General features: G+C 37.1%; 1 protein-coding gene across 1 annotated transcript in view; it reads right to left on the minus strand.

The window, feature by feature from the left end:
- Window positions 1–418: 418 nt before the first annotated feature.
- RALA (RAS like proto-oncogene A) overlaps window positions 419–24,459 on the minus strand; it is an 84,464-nt gene continuing 60,423 nt past the window's right edge. Inside the window, exons 4-5 of the mRNA XM_012752277.3 lie at window positions 18,755–18,929; window positions 419–2,445 (exon numbers count right to left, since the gene is read on the minus strand). Coding sequence (XP_012607731.1) covers window positions 2,323–2,445; window positions 18,755–18,929 — 298 coding nt within the window. The 3' untranslated portion in view covers window positions 419–2,322. The remainder of the gene's footprint in view (window positions 2,446–18,754; window positions 18,930–24,459) is intronic.

A 24,459-nucleotide genomic window follows, 5' to 3' on the forward strand; every position in this document is an offset into this window, starting at 1 on the left:
AATAAAGTGAGACTTTTTTAAAAAAAAAAAAAGAGAAAGAAATGTTTAACAGGGTGGTCATTCCTGACATAATTTGGAGAGTAAGTTGTCTCTGAGGTCATTCTGATTAGAAAATGAACATAAAGCTGCCACCTATTCTTCCTAGAGTTTAGTAGCATTCTAAACATACCCATTTGTGATTTTCAGGACCACATAAAGAGTGTCTTCTATGTACTTGTGCATGAGTCCTTCCACTTGTGAACCTTGATTAAACCTGAGCAACAATGATACTGTTATTTCGGAAATCTAATTTTACACAAAGGAAGTCCCTAAACTGAGTGCTCAAAAGATTTAGTTGTTTTTAAATTGCTGGCAAAGATGCCCCAGTTAATAAATCTCAATTTCACTTATTATATTGTAAACATCAAGTAACATCACAAACATTTTAAAAAAGGAAGTTTATTGGTCTTTAAATGGCTCAAATTGCAAATAAACAAATCGGGTAGTGGCATCAGCCTAAGACATGTGATGCATCTTTGTCAGTTGGCTTCATAGCACCTCAGTACCCAGGAGAGGAAAGGTCTCAAAGCAAAGTCACAATGTTAGTGGTTAGGACCCCTGGTTAAATACGACTGCAATGAGTACACATGGAGATTGCTGGGCCTGCTGGCCTGCGTTACATCGGAAACTTTAATTCTGTATATGGCAAAGCCTATGAGAAATACAAAATGAAAGATGTACATCTCAAACCCTTTAAGACAAATATTTAACATGAGAAGCTGGATGTAATATCTAAAGAGTTGAGTTCCTAAAAAGCCTATTTTTGTTAACTTTACGTACACACCTGTTACCTGGAATGCCTGACCACATCTCTGACCTGTTGAAATTAGTACTGACTGAGCAAAAAGAAAGAAAAATTTTGAGAATAATTAACTGTCCTAGCCCCATTCCAAAGAGGAAAAGAAAAATCTGACAGTGGCATATTTCCCACTGCAATTATATTCTCAAATAGCGTGCTATGACTCTTCCAGTGGGAACACCACACAATGGTGACACAGCCTAACGTTTGGTCTGTGTGTGCCAAACATCTTTTCTGCACTATACCTGGGTTTGACTACTTGATGTTAACTTTAAAAAAAATGTAGCTACAATGTTCTTCATTATGAACATAAACAGACAACAAATACTCCTAATAACTCCTGTAAAGCCAAAGTGTAACCTCATGAGTACAAATTTAGAAATGAACAGGTAGCAAGATGAATATTTTCCCCAAGTGTTCTAGTGCAAAATGCATTAGCACTACTGACATTTTTTCCTATGCCCTGCTCTCAGGAGACTAAAAACTTAACACTTACATGATCACCACTGGCAGAAAAGGATTTCCAGGGACCAGCATCATAGAGAAAAAGACGGTTTACTCAAACATAACTGAATCCTCACAGTCTAAAATTATCTTACAAGTATATGCTGGCCCTTCATTTTAAACGACCTTATAGTTTATTAAAAGCAATCAAGGAGCTCTGGAACCTTACTTTCAAGAACCAGAGTATGGCACACATTTTAAATTTGGACAGACTCCTAGCAGACAGTTATTCCTCAAGAATCTTCTATACAAAAGCTATACTCCATGCTGGGCACATACTCTCTCTCACTAGTACACATGGGGCAGTAGATCCCTGGCACTAGTGAGAACACACCCAGAATGATGTAACTGGGTATTTTTCAGTTTCTAAATTAAGGCATATTCAAAAATTTCCATGTACAAGTTTACACCACTTTTCTAAGTTAATCACCAGGTAATTAATGCAGATTCACAGATGAATTACTCTCAGGTTAACTATATGCAACAACCATGCCAATAACTTTTTCTTCTATATTTTGCATAACAATGGTTAAAAAAAGTGGTACAGTTTAACTATCATGTTCACAATTGTCATTTTTCAAGGCAGTAGAAGACCAAGACATTTTAAAATGATTTAAAATTTAAGCTTTATAATAAACACCAGAGGAAGTAGCCTTTCCTCCCATTCCCCACCCCCATCTTATTCCTTTATTTAATAAATCAAAAAAGACTGCCCGAGAAACACAAGCGCACACGCTACATTCAGGACCGTGATAAATGTAGGCAATTATGAAATAAGTTGAACTCTGCTTCTTGGTGAAGCCACATTAATTCTTTTTTAAGTAAATTTGACTTTCAGTGCAGTTCCAATTCATGCTTTTAGTGATACATAACAATTTCCAAAATGTTAAAGTAATTTCAGTCAATTGAGCCTTTGATGGCAATGCTTATAAATTATATTTATTAGTATGGTCAAGATAAGAAAGGAGTTTGGGCTTTGATTATAAAATGCAGCATCTTTCTCTGATTCTCTTGGCTAAACTTTTCCTCTTCTTTTTTCCATTCTTTTCTTTGCTGTCTTCCATCTTTCTGGCTCGAATTTCCCTCATTAAATCAAAAAATACCTAGAAAGAAGAAAATAGGGTAAATAAAGCAAAACAGACAATATGAACTTAGTATTTCTCCAAATCACAGCAGTAAACCTTGGGGATAATAGAAGAATAAATATTTAAGAGCTCTTGTTTGGGGAGTATAGAAAGCAGAAGGCACAAAACTAAAGTTGCTTTTCCTAGTACCTTGAGAAGATGAGAAAATTGGGAAATTGTCTGAATTATACTTTTTGGTAAAAATGTTCATGTAATAAACCTGATCTTTATATTCCAATTTTTAAGATAAACATTCTAAAAGTGCTACAAAGCAATGATAGATAAAAAGATAAAACTCAGTGGATTACACTTAAGTAATTTATAACTAATAAATGTATTTTATTAGTTTATATTTCATAGTAATTTATTTAATAAAATTTGTACTGTACTTAAATAACTTGATTATATTTTATAACCCATTTTCCTCAGCTCCTCTGTTAGAAACGGAGCTGAGGAAAATGAGTACTTTCTCTTATCATTTTGATACCAGACAATAGAAGACAACTTTCTTTGTTGCCCTTCATTTGAGAATTTCTCAATTTTTGTCTGCTGTCTAGGAATTGGCAAATAGTGAGATATTAGCACAATAACTAAAAAATTACTAGTATAATAATTATTTTTTTTTGAGACAGAGTCTCCCTTTGTTGCCCAGGCTAGAGTGAGTGCCATGGTGTCAGCCTCGCTCACAGCAACCTCAAACTCCTGGGCTCAAGCAATCCTGCTGCCTCAACCTCCCGAGTAGCTGGGACTACAGGCACGTGCCACCATGCCCGGCTAATTTTTTCTCTATATATTAGTTGGCCAATTACTTTCTTTCTATTTATAGTAGAGACAGGGTCTCGCTCTTGCTTGGGCTTGTTTCGAACTCCTGACCTTGAGCAATCCACCCGCCTCCGCCTCCCAGAGTGTTAGGATTACAGGCGTGAGCCACCGCACCCGGCCTAATAATTCAAAAGTTAAATTTCCATAACAAATGTTGTCTGTTCTCTAATAAAGAGGGACCTGGAAGGACACAGACTCACACTATACGTGAATAGTATGATAAATGGAGGGATACCTTTGATGATCCACAGCTTTGCACATTGGACTTAAAAAAAAATTCAGTTATTACTTATAAAATTAAAAACTCAGTAAGACTAAAACCAAAAAATATAAAAGAGATAATCAATTTATAAATAAATAAGTGTATGTATGCCATGACTGATGTGCCTTTCTAACATGCCGTTAGCTTTCTAGTGAAAACTTTAACTGAAAAAAGCAAGATGCAGAATAGTATAGACAGACAGACTTTCCCTACCTGTGTGTGAGTAGGGAAAGAGTACCTAGGTATTTGTTTGCATTTGCAAAAAGAAATAATGAAATGATAACCCAAATCCTAGTTATCAATTTTATTTTCAAGAGGAAGGAGAGAGTGCAGAGGGAATAGTGAGACATCTCTGAATATACCTTGCTGTATAATTTCAATTTTGGAGACATAAATGTTTTACATATTCAAAAATGAAATTAAAAACAAAAAGGCAAACCCTATAAACTGAAAATCAAATTAAAACAAATAAGACTGACTACATTCCAATTTGGTGACATATTCATACAGAGGAATTCTTTCAAGTGTCTTGAAAACATAGCATATGAAATATTTATCTCAGAATAGATGCTAAGAATAAAAATAGAAATAAAACTCCAACAAATAAAACAAAATAAGACAAATCTTAAACTTCATTTTGTAGTTTTTTATTGATAATGATATTGCTCTTTTGGACCTATTTTCTACATACAGCAGGATAATGCCAAAAAGCAATTATGTTCCTGCAGTTTAGGAATCAAGACTTTCAGCAAAAGGGAAAAGATGTAAGTCCAAAATCAAAGAGGCAAAAATCTGTAATATCAAATTAGAACTGGAAATAATGATATGATCAAATATATATGTATTTTAATAATAGCTATTTCCTAGCACTATTCACTGAAAGACAAAGCAATGACAACCTAATAGCAATGAGCAAATTAATACCTAGGTTGTGGCTGCTAAATACCATTCCTACCAAACAGAACCAGGGTTCCTTAGATGAATGGCTGACTCCTGACCTGTAGCAAGAAATATAAAATTTAAGTCAGAAAGCAAGTAAGCTACTGCAGGGGAGGGGCTGAAATGGCAGACTAGAAGCAGCCCACATATACCCCTCTCAAGGAGAGGATCAAAGGCTGCGGGTAAAGGTTTATCCGTGGATGGACTGTCTTGGAGAGAACACTGTGAATCATCAGAGAAGCAACTGGAGATACCCAAAGCAGGGTAGAGAGAGGCAGGGTGATCCACTCAGCAAGGTCAGAAGGTACCTAGGGGAATGGATAGGGGAGAGATCCTTGGGGCCATACTCCCCTACAATAGCAGGCATTCTGAACTGATCGGGGAGCTGCTTGGAGACTGCAGCAGCATTGCACGAGAGGGCAGGCATAGTAGGGTTCTGCCAACTTCTGGTCCTAGGTCGCTGCAACACATGCCAATCTGTGCTCTCAGCCCCAGAGTGTCTAGTTTGCAGAGGGGTCAGTTCTATTGCAGCCACCGCCCCATTACCCCTGCCAGGTCAGCGAGGGAGTGAGGAGGGTGGGTGCCGTCATGCTCACTGTGACTGGGTGTCATGTACCACCCCACTCCATACTGGGTGCCTCTAAGGATCTAAGCAGAACAGGCAGCCACTGGCCGTCAGCATCTCCAACCGCCATCTTGCCACCCTGATAGCACTACTGCTGCCACCTGAGTAACACCGCAGCAGCTGCACAGTTGGACCTGGGTGGAGGGAGAGCTCGCCAGAGGCGAATCACTCTGGCCTAACAGCCATGTGTGGTCTAGCTGCTGTGGCCCGAGGAGCCACCCTATGGCCAGCTGCAGTTCCGCGACCTACCCAGGCACCAGCCAAGACCCCTGACCTGTCCAGGGATCCACCAAGGTCCTGTGCTCTGCATGGGTACTTGCCAACGTCCTTCAACCTGTGCAGGTGCCCACCAAGGTCTCAAGACCCACCCTGCTGCTGGCTGTGGTCCCACAATGTGCCCAAGCACCCATCAAAGTCCCAAAGCCTGCCCAGGCACTGGCCAAGATCCCACAACATAACCCAGGCACTTGCCAAGGTCCTATAGCCTGCCCACTGCTGGCTGCAGTCCCATGACACATCCAGGTGCCCACCAAGGTCCCGAAACCTGCCGAGGCGCCGGGGAAGGACATGCCACATGCCTCTGTGGAAAGGGACTTACCCAGCCCCCTGGCTCAAGCTTTCAACAGTGGCCTGAGGACCAACTCACCAATCCAAACAAATATCCCCCAGTACTGGTTTGGACTGTGACAACCACAAGGGAACAGGACCATGAAGGAGAACAGATGCATTACAGGCTCTCAGTGTATCCATTCCTTTCCTGCAGGGTCAGGGTCAGGGTCAATCCTCTGGAGGACACAAAAATACAATCCAGGGGTTTATCTTCTCCTCCTCACTAAGTAGGAGAATTCTAGCAAGTGAGACCAAGTGTGCCACAAATGTACCCCTAAACTACGAGAAGAGGTTTCAGATGAGAAGAAGCCAGCAAAAGAATTCTGGCAACATAAGAAAATAAACTAGTTTGATATGCCCAAAGGATAATAACAGATCCACAGCAATGGACCCAAACCAAAAGAAAATTGTTGAAATGTCAGAAATGGAATTCAGAATGAAAAATATGAAAAACTCACTAAAGAGACAACATAAGAAAGGATATACTAGAACTTAAAGAAATGAAAGGGTCATTTAAGGAATTACAAAATATAGCAGAAAGCTTCAACAAGAGACTAAGCAGAAGAAATAATCTCAGAGCCTAAAGACATGGCTTTCAAATTAACCCAGTCAAAGATTCAGGGAAAAGAATAAAGAAGGACAATCACTCAGAGAAATATGGGACTATGGGAAATGAGCCAATATACAAATTATAGGTGTCCCTGAGGGAGAAGAAAAAGCAAAAAGCATGGAAAATCTATTTGAGGGAATTATTGAGGAGAACTTCCCTGGTTTTATCAGAGATTCAGATGTCCAGATATAAGATGGCTACTGAACACTGGGAAGATTCATAACACATAGGACATCTCTAAGATACATAGTCATCAACCTGGCCAAAGTCAAAATGAAGGAGAAAATTCTGTAAACTGCAAGGTGAAAGAAACAACTAACATACAAAGGAACATCTGTCAGGCAAACAGCAGACTTCTCAGCAAAGGCTTTACAAACCAGAAGGCACTGGGGCCCTCTTTTTAAGTCTTCTTAAACAGATCAACTGTCAGCCAAGAATTCTGTATCCTATAAAACTAAGCGTCATAAATGATGGAGAAATAAAGACTTTTTCAGACAAGCAAACACTAAGGGAAATTTTCACTACTAGACCTGCCCTACAAGAAATGCTTAAAAGTGCATTAGCCATGGAACAGCACAATAGATATCAACCAGTATAAAAACACCCGAAAGTTAAAGGTCACAGCTCTTATAAAACAACAGCACAAGAGGGAAAACAAAACAATAAGGTACCATCTAACATGATAAACAGAATAGCACTACACATGTCAATACTAACACTCAATGTGAATGTCTTAATGCCCCACTTTAAAGACACAAACTGGCTGAACAGATGAAAAAACACAACCCAAATATTTGCTGTCTCAAGGAAACACATCTAACCCACAAGGACACACACAGACTCAAGGTAAAGGGATGGAAAAAAATATTCCATGTAAATGGAAACCAAAAGCAAGCAGGTGTAGCCATTCTCGTATCAGATAAAATAGACATTAAATAAAACATGGTAAAAAAAAAAAAAAACAACCAAAAATGATCATTACATAATGGCATAATGGTAAAGGAAACAATTCAACAATAAGACATAACAATCCTAAATATATATGCACCTAACATAGGAGCTCCCAGATTTATAAAGCAAATTCTACAAGATATAAGCAAAGAACCAGTAGCATCTTAAAAGGGGACTTAACACCCCACTGACAGAACTGGACAGATTACTGAAGCAGAAAAATGAACAAAAGAAACACTGGACTTAAACGAGACTTTAGAACAAATAGACCTAACAGAGACAGAACATTCTACCCCAAAACTACTGATTATACATTCTTCTCATCAGCACATGGGATATTTTCTAAGACTGATCATATCTTAGACCATAATACAAGTCTTGGCAAATTCAAAAAACTCGAAATCATACCATTTATCTTCTTAGATCATGGGGGAATAAAACTAGAAATCAATTCCAAGAGAAACACTCAATTCTACACAAAGTTGTGGAAATTAAATGACTTACTGTTGACTTAGGTCAATGATGAAATTAAGGTGGAAATCAAAAGATTCCTTGAACTGAATGACAAACGGGACACAAGCTTTCAAAGTCTATGGGATATAGCAAAAAGCAGCCTGAAGGGGAAAATTCATAGCCTTAAAATGACTTCACCCAAAAGATGAAGATCACAAATCAACAATTCATCGCCACATTTCAATGAATTAGAAAAAGAATAACAAACTAAACCCATAGCCAGCAGAATAAAAGAAATAACAGAAATAAATGAAATAGCAGAACTAAATGAAATAGAACTAAATGAAATGGAAATAATAAAAAATACAAAGGATCAATGAAACAAAAAGTTGGTTCTTTGAAGAGATAAACAAACTTGATAGACCATTAGCATGATTAACTAGAAGTAAAAGAGAAAGAATCCAAATAGGCTCAGTCAGAAATAAAAAAGGATACAACTCTTAGTGGTGGGTCAAACAACAACAACAAAAAAGAAAGAAATGAAAAAGGAGACATTACAACTGATACCACAGAAATACAAAATATCATCAATTACTATAATAATATGAAAACCTCTATGCACACAAACTAGAAAATCTAGAAGAAATGGATAAATTTTTGCAAACAAGTTTGAATGAGGAAGAAATAGAAATCCTGAACAGACCAATAATGAGTAGCAAGATTGAAACAATAAGAAAAAATTTCCCAACCAAAAAAAGCCCTGGATCAGATGGATTCACAGCTGAATTCTACCAGACGTACAAAGAACTGGAACCTATCCTAATGAAATTGTTCCATAATAACAAGAAAGAGGGAATTCCTCCTAACTCATTCTATGAAGCCAGTATCACGCTGATACCCAAGCCAGAAAAAGACAAAACAAAAAAAGAAAACTATAGACCAATATCCCTCATGAACACAGATGCAAAAATCCTCAACAAAATACTATCAAACCAAATCCAACAGTGCATGAAAAAGATAATCCACTATGATTCAAGTGGGTTTCATCCCAGGGATGCAAGAATGGTTCAAGATGCACAAATCAATACATGTGATTGATTCACCACATAAAGAGAATTAAAAACAAAAGACATGATCATCTCAATAGATGCAGAAAAATAATTAGAAAAAATCCAGCACCCCTTCCTGATAAAAACCCTCAATAAACTACATATAGAGAGAACATACTCAAAATAATAAAATCCGTATATGAAAAACCCACAACTAACATCATACTAAATGGGGAAAAGTTGAAAGCATTCCTCCTATAAAGTGGAACAAGACAATGATGTCACCACTTCTATTTAACATAGTATTGGAAGTCCTTGTCACAGTAATCAGGCAAGAGAAAGAAATAAGGGGCATCCAAATTAGGAAAGAGGAGGTCAACCTATCCCTCTTTGCTGACAATATTTTATATATATATATATTTGAGGCAGAGTCTCACTCTATTTCCTGGGCTAGAGTGCCGTGGCATCAGCCTAGCTCACAGCAACCTCAAACTCCTGGGCTCAAGTGATCCTCCTGCCTCAGCCTCCTGAGTAGCTGGGACTACAGGCACGCACCACCGGCCCAGCTAATTTTTTATATTTTTAGCTGTTTGGCTAATTTCTTTCTATTTATAGTAGAGACAGGGTCTCGCTCTTGCTCAGGCTGGTCTTGAACTCCTGAGCTCAAGCAATCCTCCTGCCTTGGCCTCCCAAAATGCTAGGATTACAGGCGTGAGCCACTGCGCCCGACCCGACAATATAATCTTATATCTAGAAAATCCTAAAGATTCCACCAAAAGACTCTCTTAGAACTGATAAAAATACTCAGTAAAGTCTCAGGTTACAAAATTAATGTATGCCCACCAGTAGCATTTCTACATCCCAGTAACAATCAAGCTGAGAGTCAAATCAAGGACTCAGTATCATTCACAATAGCTACAAACAAAATAAATACCTAAGAATATACCTAAACAAGGAGGTAAAAGATCTCTACAAAGAGAACTATAAAACACTGATGAAAGAAACTGCAGATGACGCAAACGAATGGAAAAACACCTCTTGCTCACAGATTGGCAAAATCAATATTATTAAAATGTCCATATGGCTCAAAGTGATTTACAGATTTAATGCAATTACTATCAAAATACCAACGTCTTATTTCACAGATAGAGAAATAATAATCCTAAACTTCCTCTAGAACCAAGAAAGATCCTAAATAGCCTAAGCAATCCTAAGCAAAAAGAACAAATCTAAAGGCATTTCCCTGACTTCATATTGTAACACAAGGCTACAGTAACCAAAAAGCATGGTAGTGGTATAAAAGTAGAGATGTAGATCCATCAATAGAATAGAGAACCCCAAAATAAAACTATACAGCTGCAACCAACTGATTTTCAACAAAGCAGACAACATACACTGGGGACAGGAAGCCCTATCCAATAAATTGTGCTGTGAAAATTGGATACCCATGTGCAGAATGAAAAAGGACCCCTATCTTTATATTATACAAAAATTAATTCAAGATGGATTAAAGACTTAAATGTAGGGCATCAAACCATAAACATTCTAGGAAAAACACTGGCCTGGGCAAAAAATTTATGACTAAGACCCCAAAGGCAATTATAACAACAACAAAAATAAAATAAATGGGACTTAATTAAATCAACAAGCTTCTGCACAGCAAAGGAAATAACGGAGTGAAGACACCCTACAGAATGGAAGAAAATATTTACAATACATCTGACAGAGGACTGGTATCTAGAATCTACAAAGAACTCAAATCAGCAAGAAAAAAAATCAAACAACGCCACCAAAAAGTGGGCAAAAGACATAAACAGAAATTTTTCAAAAGAACATAGAGAAATGGCAAAAAAACATGAAAAAATGCTCAACATCACTGAACACTAGGGAAATGCAAATAAAAACTATAATGATATACCATCTTCCTCCTATCAGAATGCCATAATTAAAAAGTCAAAAACAAAAGATGCTGGTGTGGATGCAGAGAGAAAGGAATGCTTATATACTTGTTTTGTTTTTTTTTTCCCTGGGTAACTGCACAGTATATACTTGTTGATGAGACTGCAAATTAGGACAATTTCTATAGAAAACAGTATGGAATTCCTCAAAGAAATAAATGCAGACCTATCATCCAGTCCAGCAATTCCACTGCTGGGCATCTACCCAAAGAAAAATTAGTCATTTTATCAAAAAGACACTTGTACTTGAATGTTTTATTGCAACAATTCACAATTGCAAAGTTGTGGAACCAACCTAAGTGCCCATCAATTCATGAGTAGAGAAAGAAAATGTGGGTGTGTGTATACACACACACACAAACCAGGGAGTACTACTCTGCCATAAAAAGAAATAAAATAATGTCTTTGGGCAATTTGGAAGGAACTGGAGACCATTACCCTAAGTGAAGTATCTCAGGAATGGAAAACCAAACATCATATGTTCTCACTTATAAGTGAGAGATACAGAGGACATTGGAAAACAAGAAGGAGGGGGTGGGGGTGGGGAGGTGTGGGATAAAAACTTACCTATTGGGTACAATGAACATTGTTCTTGTGATAGACACACCAAAAGCTCTGACTTAAACATTATACAAGGCATCCATTAACAAAAACATTTCTACCTCCTTAATATTTTGAAATTACAAAAAAAGAAAAAGGAAGCTATCAAAGACTAATGGCTAAGTCAAATGGACACAGGCCCAATACAAAGGGCCATGAATGATTAAAGAAGGGGAAAATTGAGCATTTAAAAAAAACCCAAAAAACAAAGAATGCAATAGATTGCAACACAATGATGACATAAAATTCATGAGTTTTTTTTTCCCGCTTGTGATTCCTATTTCTCCAGAGACTGGGGATTTCAGAAGACCTCTGCTTCAAGTTCATGGCTAACTAACCAGGAAGCCTCCATTCTAACTAAATGTAGTTATTAGAGTACTCCCAGTGCTGCTTTCTAATGCAGATACATCACTATGAAAAGGATATTAGGAGAGGTTTAATTTCTAATTTTAGATGAGCCTCTGCAATAAATTTCCAATGAATCCCTATTAGAAACTGGCAAGGTCATTTTAACTAGCAAATACAGTAGGATACTGCGGAAGTGTGCATCAGCCCATTTAATGAATTAAAGCTAAAGGAAGTCCTGTTTCAACTGCCAAATGGAAGGAAATGAGTAGCCGGGGACAGGAATAAAGAATTGGTTTTAATAAACTCAGACAAATGACAATCCTCTAAGCACAGGACTTCTTCCAAGTTCTTTTAACACTCTCTGGAATTTACTTCTCTCCCTTCTTTTTTCCTACCCTCTTTTCCCGTCTCCCTCTTTCTCCTTTCTATTTTAGAGCAACCCAGTGTGTATAAAATTTGGCTTTTCTAATTCTAGACTGGAGACCACAGAAAAATCCTTCCTCTTCTTATCTAAATCAAAATAACACTAAAAAAACAAACATATGAGTTAACAATGCTTAGCTTAGAATACTTATAGTTGAAAAAAATATATAAAACTTATCTCTCTAAAATGAATCACAGCTATTAGCTTAAATCTAAACCTTTGCCTTCAACAGTTTCTTCACTTTAAGTACTTAGTAGTCCCTAGTTTACATCACGGACAATATTAGATTTTCAAAAGGATTAAGGGTCTACTACAAAAGCCAACACAAAAACAAAGTAAAAAATTAAAAAGATTTTTTAAGAAGTTTAGGATGGCAGAAAGCTTTTCTAAGCAACCCACAAAGCCCAGAAATTACAAGGGAATATATTGAAAAATCTGACAACATAATCTTTAATGTTTTTCCATGGCAAAGACAAAATAAGCAAATTTAAAAGATATTGTACAGATTAGGAGACAACATTTACAAAAGATACAAATGGACAAAGGGTTAATATCCTTAATAAAAACTAGATTTGTGAATCAAAAAAAAAAGCCATTAGATTAATAGGCAGGAGATAGGGACTTGATGGAAAATATACAAAGAGCCACTTAATCACAAGATGCTCAGCCTCACTGGTAATCAGGAAACATAAATTAAAACAATGAGTTACCCATCTTACTGGTGATTTTTAAAGGCTGTTTTAATTAGTGTTGGCAAGGCTATGGGGAAAGAGTTTTCTCACACAACTGCTGGTGAGAGTATAAAGACAGCCTTTCTGGAGGGTGATTTGTCGTTACAATTTAAAATGCACCCTTGTTTTTACTCTTGCATGAGTGCTTGTTTGTACAGGTTGAGCATACCTAATCTGAAAATTCAAAATCCCAAATGCTCCAAAATCCAACACTTTTTGAGTGCTGACCTGACACCACAAGTGGAAAATTCACACATGATCTCGTGTGATGGGTCATGGTCAAAACTTGTTTCATGCACAAAATTATTAAAAATACTGTATAAAATTACCTTCAGGCCATATGTATAAGGTTTATACAAAACATAAATAAATTTCATGTTTAAACTTGAGTACTATCCCCATATACAAATACATATCTCATCATGTATATGCAAATATTCTATAATCCTAAAAAATCTGAAATCTAATATACTTCTGGTCCCAAGCATTTCAGATAAGTGATACTCAACCTATCAGAGAAAAACCACAAACAACCAAAATGCCATCAATAGGAAAATGACTGAATTATGGAAAAGCCTAAACTATAGAATGTTTTGTAGATCTTAAAAAGAATGTGGTTACATCTATATGCTATGACATGAAAAGAGCTATTAAGATCTACCTGTGGTAAAATTTAAAAAGCAACACATACACACACGTTATATACACACACACACACACACACACACATATATAGTGTGTGAATATATATATGCATATATATATGCTATATATATATATATATATATAGGGGGAAAAACAAACACACACAAACTTTCCCTTAGATGTACGTATTCCTGCCTTCAATGTCTAGAAATATACACCGGTGTTAGCATTGGTTACCTACAGAAAGGGGGGAGAGGAAAGGAGGAAAATATAAGTGTAAATTGACATTTTTCCTCCTTATATTTTTTTTTTGTTTGTTTTTTTGTTTTTTTTTTTTTTTTTTTTTTTTTTGAGACAGAGTCTCGCTTTGTTGTCCAGGCTAGAGTGAGTGCCGTGGCGTCAGCCTGGCTCACAGCAACCTCAAACTCCTGGGCTCCAGCGATCCTTCTGCCTCAGCCTCCCAAGTAGCTGGGACTACAGGCATGCGCCACCATGCCCGGCTAATTTTTTATATACATATCAGTTGGCCAATTAATTTCTTTCTATTTATAGTAGAGACGGGGTCTCGCTCTTGCTCAGGCTGGTTTCGAACTCCTGACCTTGAGCAATCCGCCCGCCTCGGCCTCCCAGAGAGCTAGGATTACAGGCGTGAGCCACCGCGCCCGGCCTCCTTATATTTTTGTATTATGAATTTTTCTTGATATAATAAGCATGTATTCATCTATTACTTGTACAATGAAAAAAACCCAAAAATAATATTTTCAAAAAATATAGGACATTTCTACCAAAATTCTTTCTTCAACATAAAACTGGCTCTCTTAACAATAAATCATACTTTCCCTTTGGACATCAATACTTGCTCCACTTCTTTCCATTACGCCCAGACATTTCTTAAAATCAAGAGTAGCCTTAGAGTTACACATTAAGAACCAGACTATTTAGCTAGAGGGGTACTATTAATAACAATGAATACAGAGGTTTGCCTAGATGGTCTTATAGCCTTTGGGTGATTCCTCTGTGACAGGCAGCATGGCCTCCTGAGACCACCACCAAGAGCTCTGGTGGTTATGACACTTTTTAACACAACAGATTTAAAACATGCCTCTTTGAAATGTCTATCCAATGGTCTATTTGGAATCCAGATGAGGATAAGGTATGAGCCCAGTGATCTTCTGGGGAGCTAGTTATTTGTTCTCTGTGACAATATATAATACTTTGCAATTCAATAGAAGGAAACAATATTAACACTGGCTACCCAGGAAAATTCATGATCAGGCTTCTAGTAGCGGATGATATACAAAATGAGAGATAACACAGTCTATTCCAACCATTGTTTTCAGCAAAATAGTGAGGAAGAATGTGAGCACCAGAGCTGGCCAGACCCAGAGGCAGCAGGTGCCAACACCAACCCTGTAACCTTGACCCACTTATGTAATCTCTCCTCACCTCAGTTTCCTCATCTAGAAAGTGAGCATGAGAAGAGTATCTATGCCTCATACAGTTAAGAGTTCAATGTTAATACTTGTCGCAATGCCTGGCTTATAAGCACTATTTTTTTTTTCCCCTTGTTTATGCAATAAGCACTAATAAATAGCGCTATCAGATTATTTCTTCAGCAAAAGAAAAAGAAAAAAAGAGAATAACTTAATTCTGGAAATTGAATAGTTGCTACAAATGACTTGTATATAGCTACTGAGGTACTTTATCTGGTAGCCACCACAGAATGTAGTAGGACACAAAATTATAGTTTTCAATATGCATTTGTACCTCAGTTTACAAGCAGACTCATTTAATATAATTGTTTTGGAGAGGTGACCACCACCAATTGCAGACTGCATATTCTGAAACTGGCCACAGTAATATTTTCTATGTGCCTTTCCAGAATCTTACCACTTTCCATCAAGAAGCAAAGTCTATTTCCTTTCATCTGGAACTGAGATGTGACTTTGTACATACCTCAACCAACAGAATGAGGCTGAAATAATATTGCATAACTTCAGAGACTAAAGTCATAAAAAGTAGGGTTGGTTTCTGCGTGGTTCTTTTTTTTTGAGACAGAGTCTCACTCTGTAGCCTGGGCTAGAGTGCCGTGGCATCAGCCTAGCTCACAGCAACCTCCAACTCCTGGGCTTAAGCGATCCTCCTGCCTCTGCCTCCCAAGTAGCTGGGACTCAGGCATGTGCCACTAAGCCTGGCTAATTAAAAAAAAAAATATATATATATATAAATAAATAAATAAATAAATATATATATATATATTTTTAGTTGTCCAGCTAATTTTTTTCTATTTATTTAGTAGAGACAGGGCCTTACTCTTGCTCAGGCTGGTCTCGAACTCCTGAGCTCAAACGATACGCCCGCCTCGGCCTCCCAGAGTGCTAGGATTACAGGTGTGAGCCACCAAGCCCGGCCGGCATGGTTCTTATTCTCTTACGATTCTTGCCTTTGGAATCCTGCCACTGTACTATGAGGAAGCCCAAACGAGGCACCCATGGAAAAGGTCACATGCAGAAGAACTGAGGCATCCCTGGACAGTAGCCAGCATCAACTGGCGGAGCCAGACATATGTGAACAAGCCTTTAGAATCTAAGTTTAGATACTTCCAGCTTTTCAGTGGCGGTATCAAACATCGTGTGGCTAAGATAAGCCATCTCTACCGTGCCCTGCCCACAGTTTTGGCCATGGAATCTATAAACAGAATAAATGGTTGTTTTACCCAGAAAGTTTGTGGGGTATACTTTGTTATACAGACATAATAAATAAAATAGTCTTATACCTTTACTTTTTCTTTTGAAAAATAATAAATACAGTCGTCCCTTAGTACCTGTGGGGGGCTTGGTTTGAGGATGCCTGCAGATAACAAAATCCATGCATCCTCAAGTCCTACAATTGGCCATGCAGAACCCACAGATACAGAAGCCAGCCATCTAGATAACGCGGGTTTTGCATCCCCACCACCTTATTCTGGATGAGTGATTGGCTGTGGATGTAGAACACTGATATGGAGGGCTGACCCTATCTATAGAAAAAAATCTGTGCATAAATGGACCTGCACAGTACATATCCGTATTGTTCAAAGTGGTGTTGTTCAGGAGTCACCTGTACATGCACATGGCAAAAAGTTCAAATGCAGAAGTTCAAAAGGGTATTTACAGTGAAATGAACATATGCTTGTGACTTAGTTCTCTGGAGGCAACCACATGTACCAGATTCTGACATATCTTTATAGTATATATATACATATGTGATGGCAGCAAACTATAGACACCACTTTGCTTGTTTCATTTATTTTATATTGAAGGTCATTCCAGATTAAAACATTTATTTTTATCCTCATTTCTTTTCAATGGTTGGGTAGTATTCACTTACATAGACACACCATAATTTAAACCAATCTGTTACTGGATGTTTGGATATTTACAGTCTTTTGCTTCTACAAATAATGCTTCAGTGACTACTGCTGAACATACATATTTATGCATGAGTGTATGATTTTTTTCTGTGTAATACAGTTTTAGAACTAAAACTGTTGGGTGATAATTCTGATAGATAATCAACCAAATTGCCCTTCCACCAACATATGAAAAGTTCCTGCTTTTCTACGCTCTTGCCAACAGTGTATTTTCAAACTCTTTGTTTGAAATGTGACAGGTTCAAAAAAAGGATATGCTATTATATTTTTAAATTGTACTTCCTTTTTTATAAGTGAGACTGTGCCTCTTTTCCAGTTTAAAAGCCATTTGCATTTCCTTTTTACAACATGCCTGTTCCTGTTTTTTGGGCCATTTTTCCACTGGGTTGTTGGTCTTTTTCTTACTGTCCTGTAAGAGGTGTGATAATGCACACACCATATGTCCCAGGGCTTCTGATGACTACCACAGGACTCTTATAACAGAGATGTATATGTTGGACCATTACTGTTTGCCTCTCTTCCCGATTCCCCTTAGTTTAAGCAGTTTGGGTAGTATGTTGTACAACCTGCTCAAGACATCAAATAGGGGCAAATGTATATATATGCTATGATAATGTTCAATGTTTCTTTTCAAAACAACCCCCAAACATACTGAATCTTAAAATATTTTCATAAGCACTTTAAAAATATTTGTCCTAACCTTACAGAAAACTAGTATACTGAGTAGAAATCCTGCATTCATTTTATACAGATATCTTGGACCTATAGGAATGTAACGATGTGCTAAAAAAAAAAAATAGCACAAGACAGAAATGACACTGTGTTAAACTCTACAGTAAATGAACAGAAAGAATCTCTAATTTTTTTTTTAACCTAATGCTTTCTGGATCAGGGTTATGGATATATAGGCACAAGCAGACAAGTCCACTAAAACTTGAGGTTACACCTATGGCAGTGTGACTCAAAGTGTGGTACACCAGTCCACAGTCCGCACTGCCTGGGAACTTGCTAGAAAAACAAATTCTCAGATTTCATTCCAAATGAAATGAAACAAAATTTCTGGGGGTAAGCCCATGAGAGCTGTACAGCCTAGATACCTGGAGGCTGACTAAAGGTCCCACCCAGAGGCCTTTAAGATTCTGTGCTGCCTCAGCCCAATAGGAAGTCTTCCTAAATACTGGAGAGGGTCTCTGGCAACATGATGAAATGCACTTAGGCAAGTTCCTAGGAACCACATAGGGTGTTCCAGACCTAGTCTCCCTAGGAAGGGCTACTCTGAACGAAGTGAGGAGGGCAGAAGATTTCCCTTTCCACTCAGGGGAAAACAAAGGTTAAGAGTGGGGAGTGTACTAGTAGCAGTAAGAGAGATTTAAAACCCTCTTATATCTGGGGGCTCCTTTATCTTGGGAGACACCTTCACTTTTAAGAACTTAAATGGGCCAGGCAGGTGTCAGGTCAGAAGTGGGGACATTTAGCGCTGGCATCCTGGGACTTGTATAAATCCTTCTAAAGTGTCCAGCCCCAACAGAGTAAGGGGGGAAAAAAGCAGAGATTCAGGTTGGGAACGTCGTCAGTGCTAAAAAAAAAAAAACCCAAAAAACAACAACAAAAAAAACCCCAACTACATATAACTGCAGTGTCTCATGTTTTAATGTCTCTTGGGAAGCTAAGGACAAGGTGAAATAAGAAATCCCTAAAATGCTGTATCTTCAGCATTCAGGAATGATAAAAATCAACACATATGAAATCTATTTGGAAGTCTCAAGACTCTAGACAAAATGGAGCCGAGTTAAAGCAAATCCACCTATTTTTAACACGATGTGCTAAGTGGTAAGGAAGTCACATTTTACCTTGTCAACATTAGCTCGGGTTTTAGCAGATGTTTCCACATAGTTAACATTCCACTGGTCAGCTCTGTTTTTGGCCTCTTCTACAGAAACCTGCCTTTTATCTTCTAAATCTGATTTGTTACCAACCAGTAGAAATGGAACATTCTCATCTTCTTTTACTCTTAAAATCTGCTCCCTGAGTAAGACAAAAGAAAGAAATATTAACATTACTTCTACATGTTAAAATAACAAAATAGCCATCTGCAATCAGCACTTATTTATAATTATATATGGTTTTATACAGTAATAAGAAGCTCATTTATTACAGGGTAGAAAATAATCAGTACTTCTTTCTTATTCTAACATCAACCATTTGAGTTACACATTCACTTCACTATTGAAGGAAAAATACACCAGAGAATATAAATACGGCAGTAAAGGTGCAAAATAAGAGTCAAATGTGACTTCCCCCTAAATGCTTTTTTTAAAAATAAATTTTTTATTTTAGAATGGTTTTGGATTTATAGAAAAGGTATGAAAATATTACAGAGAGTTCCCATTTACTCCATACCCAGTTTCCCCCTGAATATCTTATTTTAGCATGGTAAATCTGTCATAATTAATGAACCAATATTGACACATGATTAACTAACATGCAAACTTCATTCAGATATCCTTAACATCCTTTTCTATTCCAGGATCTCACACGACATTTAGTTTCATCACATCTCTTTAGGCTTCACTTGGCTATGATGGTTCTTAGACTTTCCTTGGTTTTGATGACTTTGATAGCTCTAAGGAGTGCTGGTCAGGTAATTTATGGAATGTCTCTCAACTGGGATTTGTCTGATGCTTTTATCATGATTAAACTCAGGTTAACAGTTTGTGGGACAAAGATCACAGAGGTAGAGAGTGCTGTTCTTACTGCATCTTATCAAGGGTCCCACAAAATGTTTTTAAAGCCTCACACATGCCAGAAATGGAAGTTAGCGCTTGAGCATAAGTTTTGTGTTTAGAAATCAGTCACACATTGTGGAAGTGTCAACAATTTTAAAACTACCATGGCTCTGCTCCTTCTAGTCATGTGACTCTGAGCAAAGTACTTCTTTGCCTCAGTTTCCTCATAAAATGGGGTTAACAATAATATCTTCTTTATACGGTTGCTGTGAGGATTAAATGTAAAGTCTTATAACTGTGCATGGCACACAGAAATATACTATGTATATTTTATCTGTTCTTTTTATTATTAATCTCCTAGAGGAAGATGTTTCCTTGCAAAATCAATAGACAAAAGGAAATCTGTACGACATAGGTTTACTATCTTGCTATCTTATAGATGCCTCTTCTTTGAAATTGTTAAGAGCTGCTGAAGCTGTAAGAATATAAGTACGGTCAGCCCTCTGCATCAATGGATTCAACCAAGCATGGATCAAGAATATTTGGGAAAAAATCAATACGACAATAAAAAATAAACCAAAACCCCCCTATTTATATAATATTTACATTGTTATTAGGTATTATAAGTAATCTAGAGATGATTTAAAGTACATGAGAGAATGTAAAGGAAAAATACAGGTTATATGGAAATACTATGACATTTCTTATAAGGGACTTAATCATTTATGGATTTTGGTATCCACAGAGGGTCCTGGAACCAACTGTATTTAGACTAAGAGAAAAAATGAGAAAATTAACAGGATTATTAGAATGGCAGATCAGCAAAGTACACTTGATTTTGCAGATGTTTTATAATGATTTTTGAGAGACTGGGTAAAAAATCCTCATCATGGCTTATTTTCAGATTAGTTCGTTTTGTGCTTTTTAGACAATGTTTCCTAAATTGTTTACCCACCTTCCTCACTACCACTAACATTTTACCGAATGCCTGAAATGTGCCAAGCACTGTTTTCAGTACTTCATGTACATTAACTCATTTAATCCTGACCCAAACCTATAAAGTTAGTACCATTATTATTCTACAGATAAGGAAACTGAGGCACAGAGAAATTATGTTAACTCGCTCAGTGTCACGATTAAATAGAACTAGGGGTTTGAACCTGAGAAATCTAACCTCAGAGCACACACTCAACTTGTATAGTAGATACTGTGGGGGCTCCCCAGAATGTGATATCTAAGGGAATAAACCCTGTTTGAGAAGGTTTAGTCCCAAAAGCTTTATCATGAGAGACTCCCACCTCTTGACATGGAATGAACACCAATGTGTCTGGCATTAAGGTAAAGTGCTCCAAGTTATATATTTCCCCTGCATGGCAAAGTTACAAACTGGTACAGGGAAAAATTATCATATTATATAATATGGAATGGGCAGATCAAATATGTGGGACAATATGAGGTAAAAGAAAGGTAGAAGGAAAGTGTTGATCATATAAAGATGATTCTACCTTACTGAAAAATATTTTAAAATTATTAATAGTTGTTTTGGTGGAGGGTTAGAATTGATCCTAACAAAATAATGAATGATACAATGTCACAGAATACTTTAATTATATGATTTTTTAAAAATGCTCTATATAAAAATGCTTAATACATTGAAAAAATAAGCAGTAGGGAAAACAGCTGTATTTTAAATAGGAAACATAACACATTCCATTTCAAAAACATGTGGTAGCCATATGGTTTTATAAGAGAATCATTATTAGTTTAATGAGAGCCAGTGAAGTCTCACTACTAAGCACAAGAATATGGAGGCAGACCTCCTGAATTTTAACTCTCTCATACTCCTGACTGCACAACCTGGGGCAAGTCATTTAACCTCCCTGTATTTCAGTTTCTTCATTTACAAATTTGGATACCTTTTAAAAAAAAAATTTAAGAAGTCACTAATTATAAGTATTATGTACTACCAAGAAAAATTGCTGCCGATTGTATGATGCCATACTATAAGGAACAGCCCTGATTTTAAGATGTTAAAGTGTACATCTTAGGTCTATGAAATACAGCAGTATCTACCTCATAGGTTTGTTTGACAAATGAGTTTATATTTGTTAATGCTTAGAATAGAGTCTGGCACATGGTAAGTGCTGTATGAATGTGAGGTATTATTATTATTCATCTGATTACTTCATTCACCTGACTTATTCACCTGATTACCAACATTCTAACAGATTCAACACTTGCAGGAAGTTCTTTGGACCTGAATAATGTTTTCCTGACATGAACAGACTATGGACCATGTAGAAAGTCACCTCTATCCCCTTTGCTGGTTTGTACTTACTTTAAATGTCTTTTCAGAAAATAAAAATGTTAAACAAGTACAATATCTGGCTGATATACATTAAGCTGTATAGTACTACATAGTGCTATGATGTTTCCTATCACTCACATAATTTCTTGCAAAATGCAAGTCAACACTCACCATTATTACTATTCAATTTATGATGTACTTGTGAAAATGATTTTGGCCAATCACAATCTTGTTCCAGGGTTGATGACAACAAATTTGCTGTGACTTTCTAAATCAGTTTCCTTTATGACTGACAACCTGAACTAAGCTGTTAATGATAACTGACCTGCAACTAAGCCTCACTAATCACCAGGAGAGTTTAACACTGACTCAGGTGCTTGTGACTGACTCCAGGACCTCTAGTCATATGTCTATATACAGTCACTAATTTAGTTCTTAATAAAAACCTACTAAGCTACTCTGAGTCAGGCACTGCAGGAAGACCAATACTGAAATTACAGTGTGATTGATGCTATCGGAAACATGGCCTTGGAAAACCTGGACCTACTGGGTTCAGAGAGAAGAAGATAATATTCTTTAGAGTTAATATGTTAGTTTTATTAGCTGCTTTCCTGGATGTCAGAGAAAGGTTATGTCTGTTACCTTCATACACATTTTGCTTAATGTTATGCTCTGTTTAACAGTTTTAGAGGCTATTACAAAATTTTAGAGTAGAAAATTCAACTTCTTCATTTTTGACATAAGGAAAATAAGAACAAAAAATGTGAGAGTTTTCAAATCAAAGCAAATGTTTACAAATATGTACTTACTATATGTTATATACTAGCAACTCTGCCATATATGGGTACTAGGGATACTGAGATGGGCAAGAAACAGGTCCTGCTCTCAAGAGCTTTTACCTTATCAGGAAAAACACATACAAATCAAGCTCAGTATAAGAATGTATTAAATGTGATACCAGAGCTATAGCAAGTACATCACATATACAGATGAGGAAGCAATGGCTTCTGCTTTAATGATGTCAAGACCAGGAAAGCTAAAGGGAGGAGCTGACATTTATGCTATGCTTGCAGGTCAGACCATGAGTGTCTACTGTAACCACTCAGACCATCTCAAAATTGCCTTTCCTATTTTTGGTGAGTCACTAGGGACATTTTTATTTATGGGAAGGGTAACACATTGGAGGTACACCACAGAAGTAATGAATCATCCTTATTTTCTGTAACAGGAATCACCTAAGGTTCTCTCATGGCATGAAAATACTTTATTCCCTTGAGAGAGCACTTTGGCTTTGGTGACTATAGTGATAACATTTATTCCATTACCTCGAACAGGAACTGATACATTATAGGCACTCAAATATCTGGGGAATGAGCAAGCACTGGCATTTATATAACTTTCAACACATCTCCCTGGATTACCAGTTACTAGGATCTGCTACCTTTACGCTTTATTAGACATGAAATTCTTTCCTTATAGAACTTAAGAACAAACTTAATTTTACAAATAAATCTATATTTTAAAGTCTCTCAATGACATGCTTTTTGCAAAGAATGTTCTCTTAGAATACTTCAAGTTCTGGCTGGGCGAGGTGACTCACGCCTGTAATCCTAGCACTCTGGGAGGCTGAGGCGGGCGGATTGCTCTAGGTCAGGAGTTCAAACCAGCCTGAGCGAGACCCTGTCTCTACCAAAAATAGAAAGAAATTAATTGACCAACTAAAAATATATATACAAAAAAATTAGCTGGGCATGGTGACACATGCCTGTAGTTCCAGCTACTCGGGAGGCTGAGGCAGGAGGATCGCTTGAGCCCAGGAGATTGAGGTTGCCGTGAGCTAGGCTGACGCTACGGCACTCACTCTAGCCTGGGCAACAAAGTGAGAGTCTGTCTCAAAAAAATAAAATAAACAAAACTTCAAGTTCTTGAGACTTGCAAGTGTACATAACAAGGAATGTTCTGTATAAGCCTTGGTTTAGTTTTGTGTTCAACTACCTGAAATGTCCTCTTTCCTCATCTGTGGAACTCCTTTTCTTCAAGCTCATCTATTTCATGAAGGTTTCCCAGCTTCTTTCCTCTCCTAATTCTCTGTAATGACCACTGCCTAGGTTTCCTACTTTGTCAACTAACTTGCTCTTGGTTACATGCCTTATATATTCAACTAGGCTGTGTGAATCTTAAAAATAGAGGACCCATTACATGCTTCTTATGTGTCCTCCATAATCAAAACATTTAATACAGAAATAAAAATATTATATAATTAAAGAATACCTTTGATTTATGCATGTCATTTTTACAAAACTACTCAAGAACCTTATTTATGCCAAATTTCTCTTCAATATAGAGAGGAGAGCCCCTTTCCCCTTCACCAAAACCACCTCCCCCAAAACCAAATGGATGCCAGATTTTGATTAAGCAAATAGTAAGTGAGATTTTGAAAATATTGTACAGCACAACCTAGTGTGCTAGTCTATGGTGATATTACTTCTATTCAAAAAATTCAGTCTGTGCTGCCAGGGCA

Source organism: Microcebus murinus, chromosome 9 (genome assembly GCF_040939455.1).
Source record: "Microcebus murinus isolate Inina chromosome 9, M.murinus_Inina_mat1.0, whole genome shotgun sequence".
Taxonomy (NCBI): Eukaryota; Metazoa; Chordata; class Mammalia; order Primates; family Cheirogaleidae; genus Microcebus; species Microcebus murinus.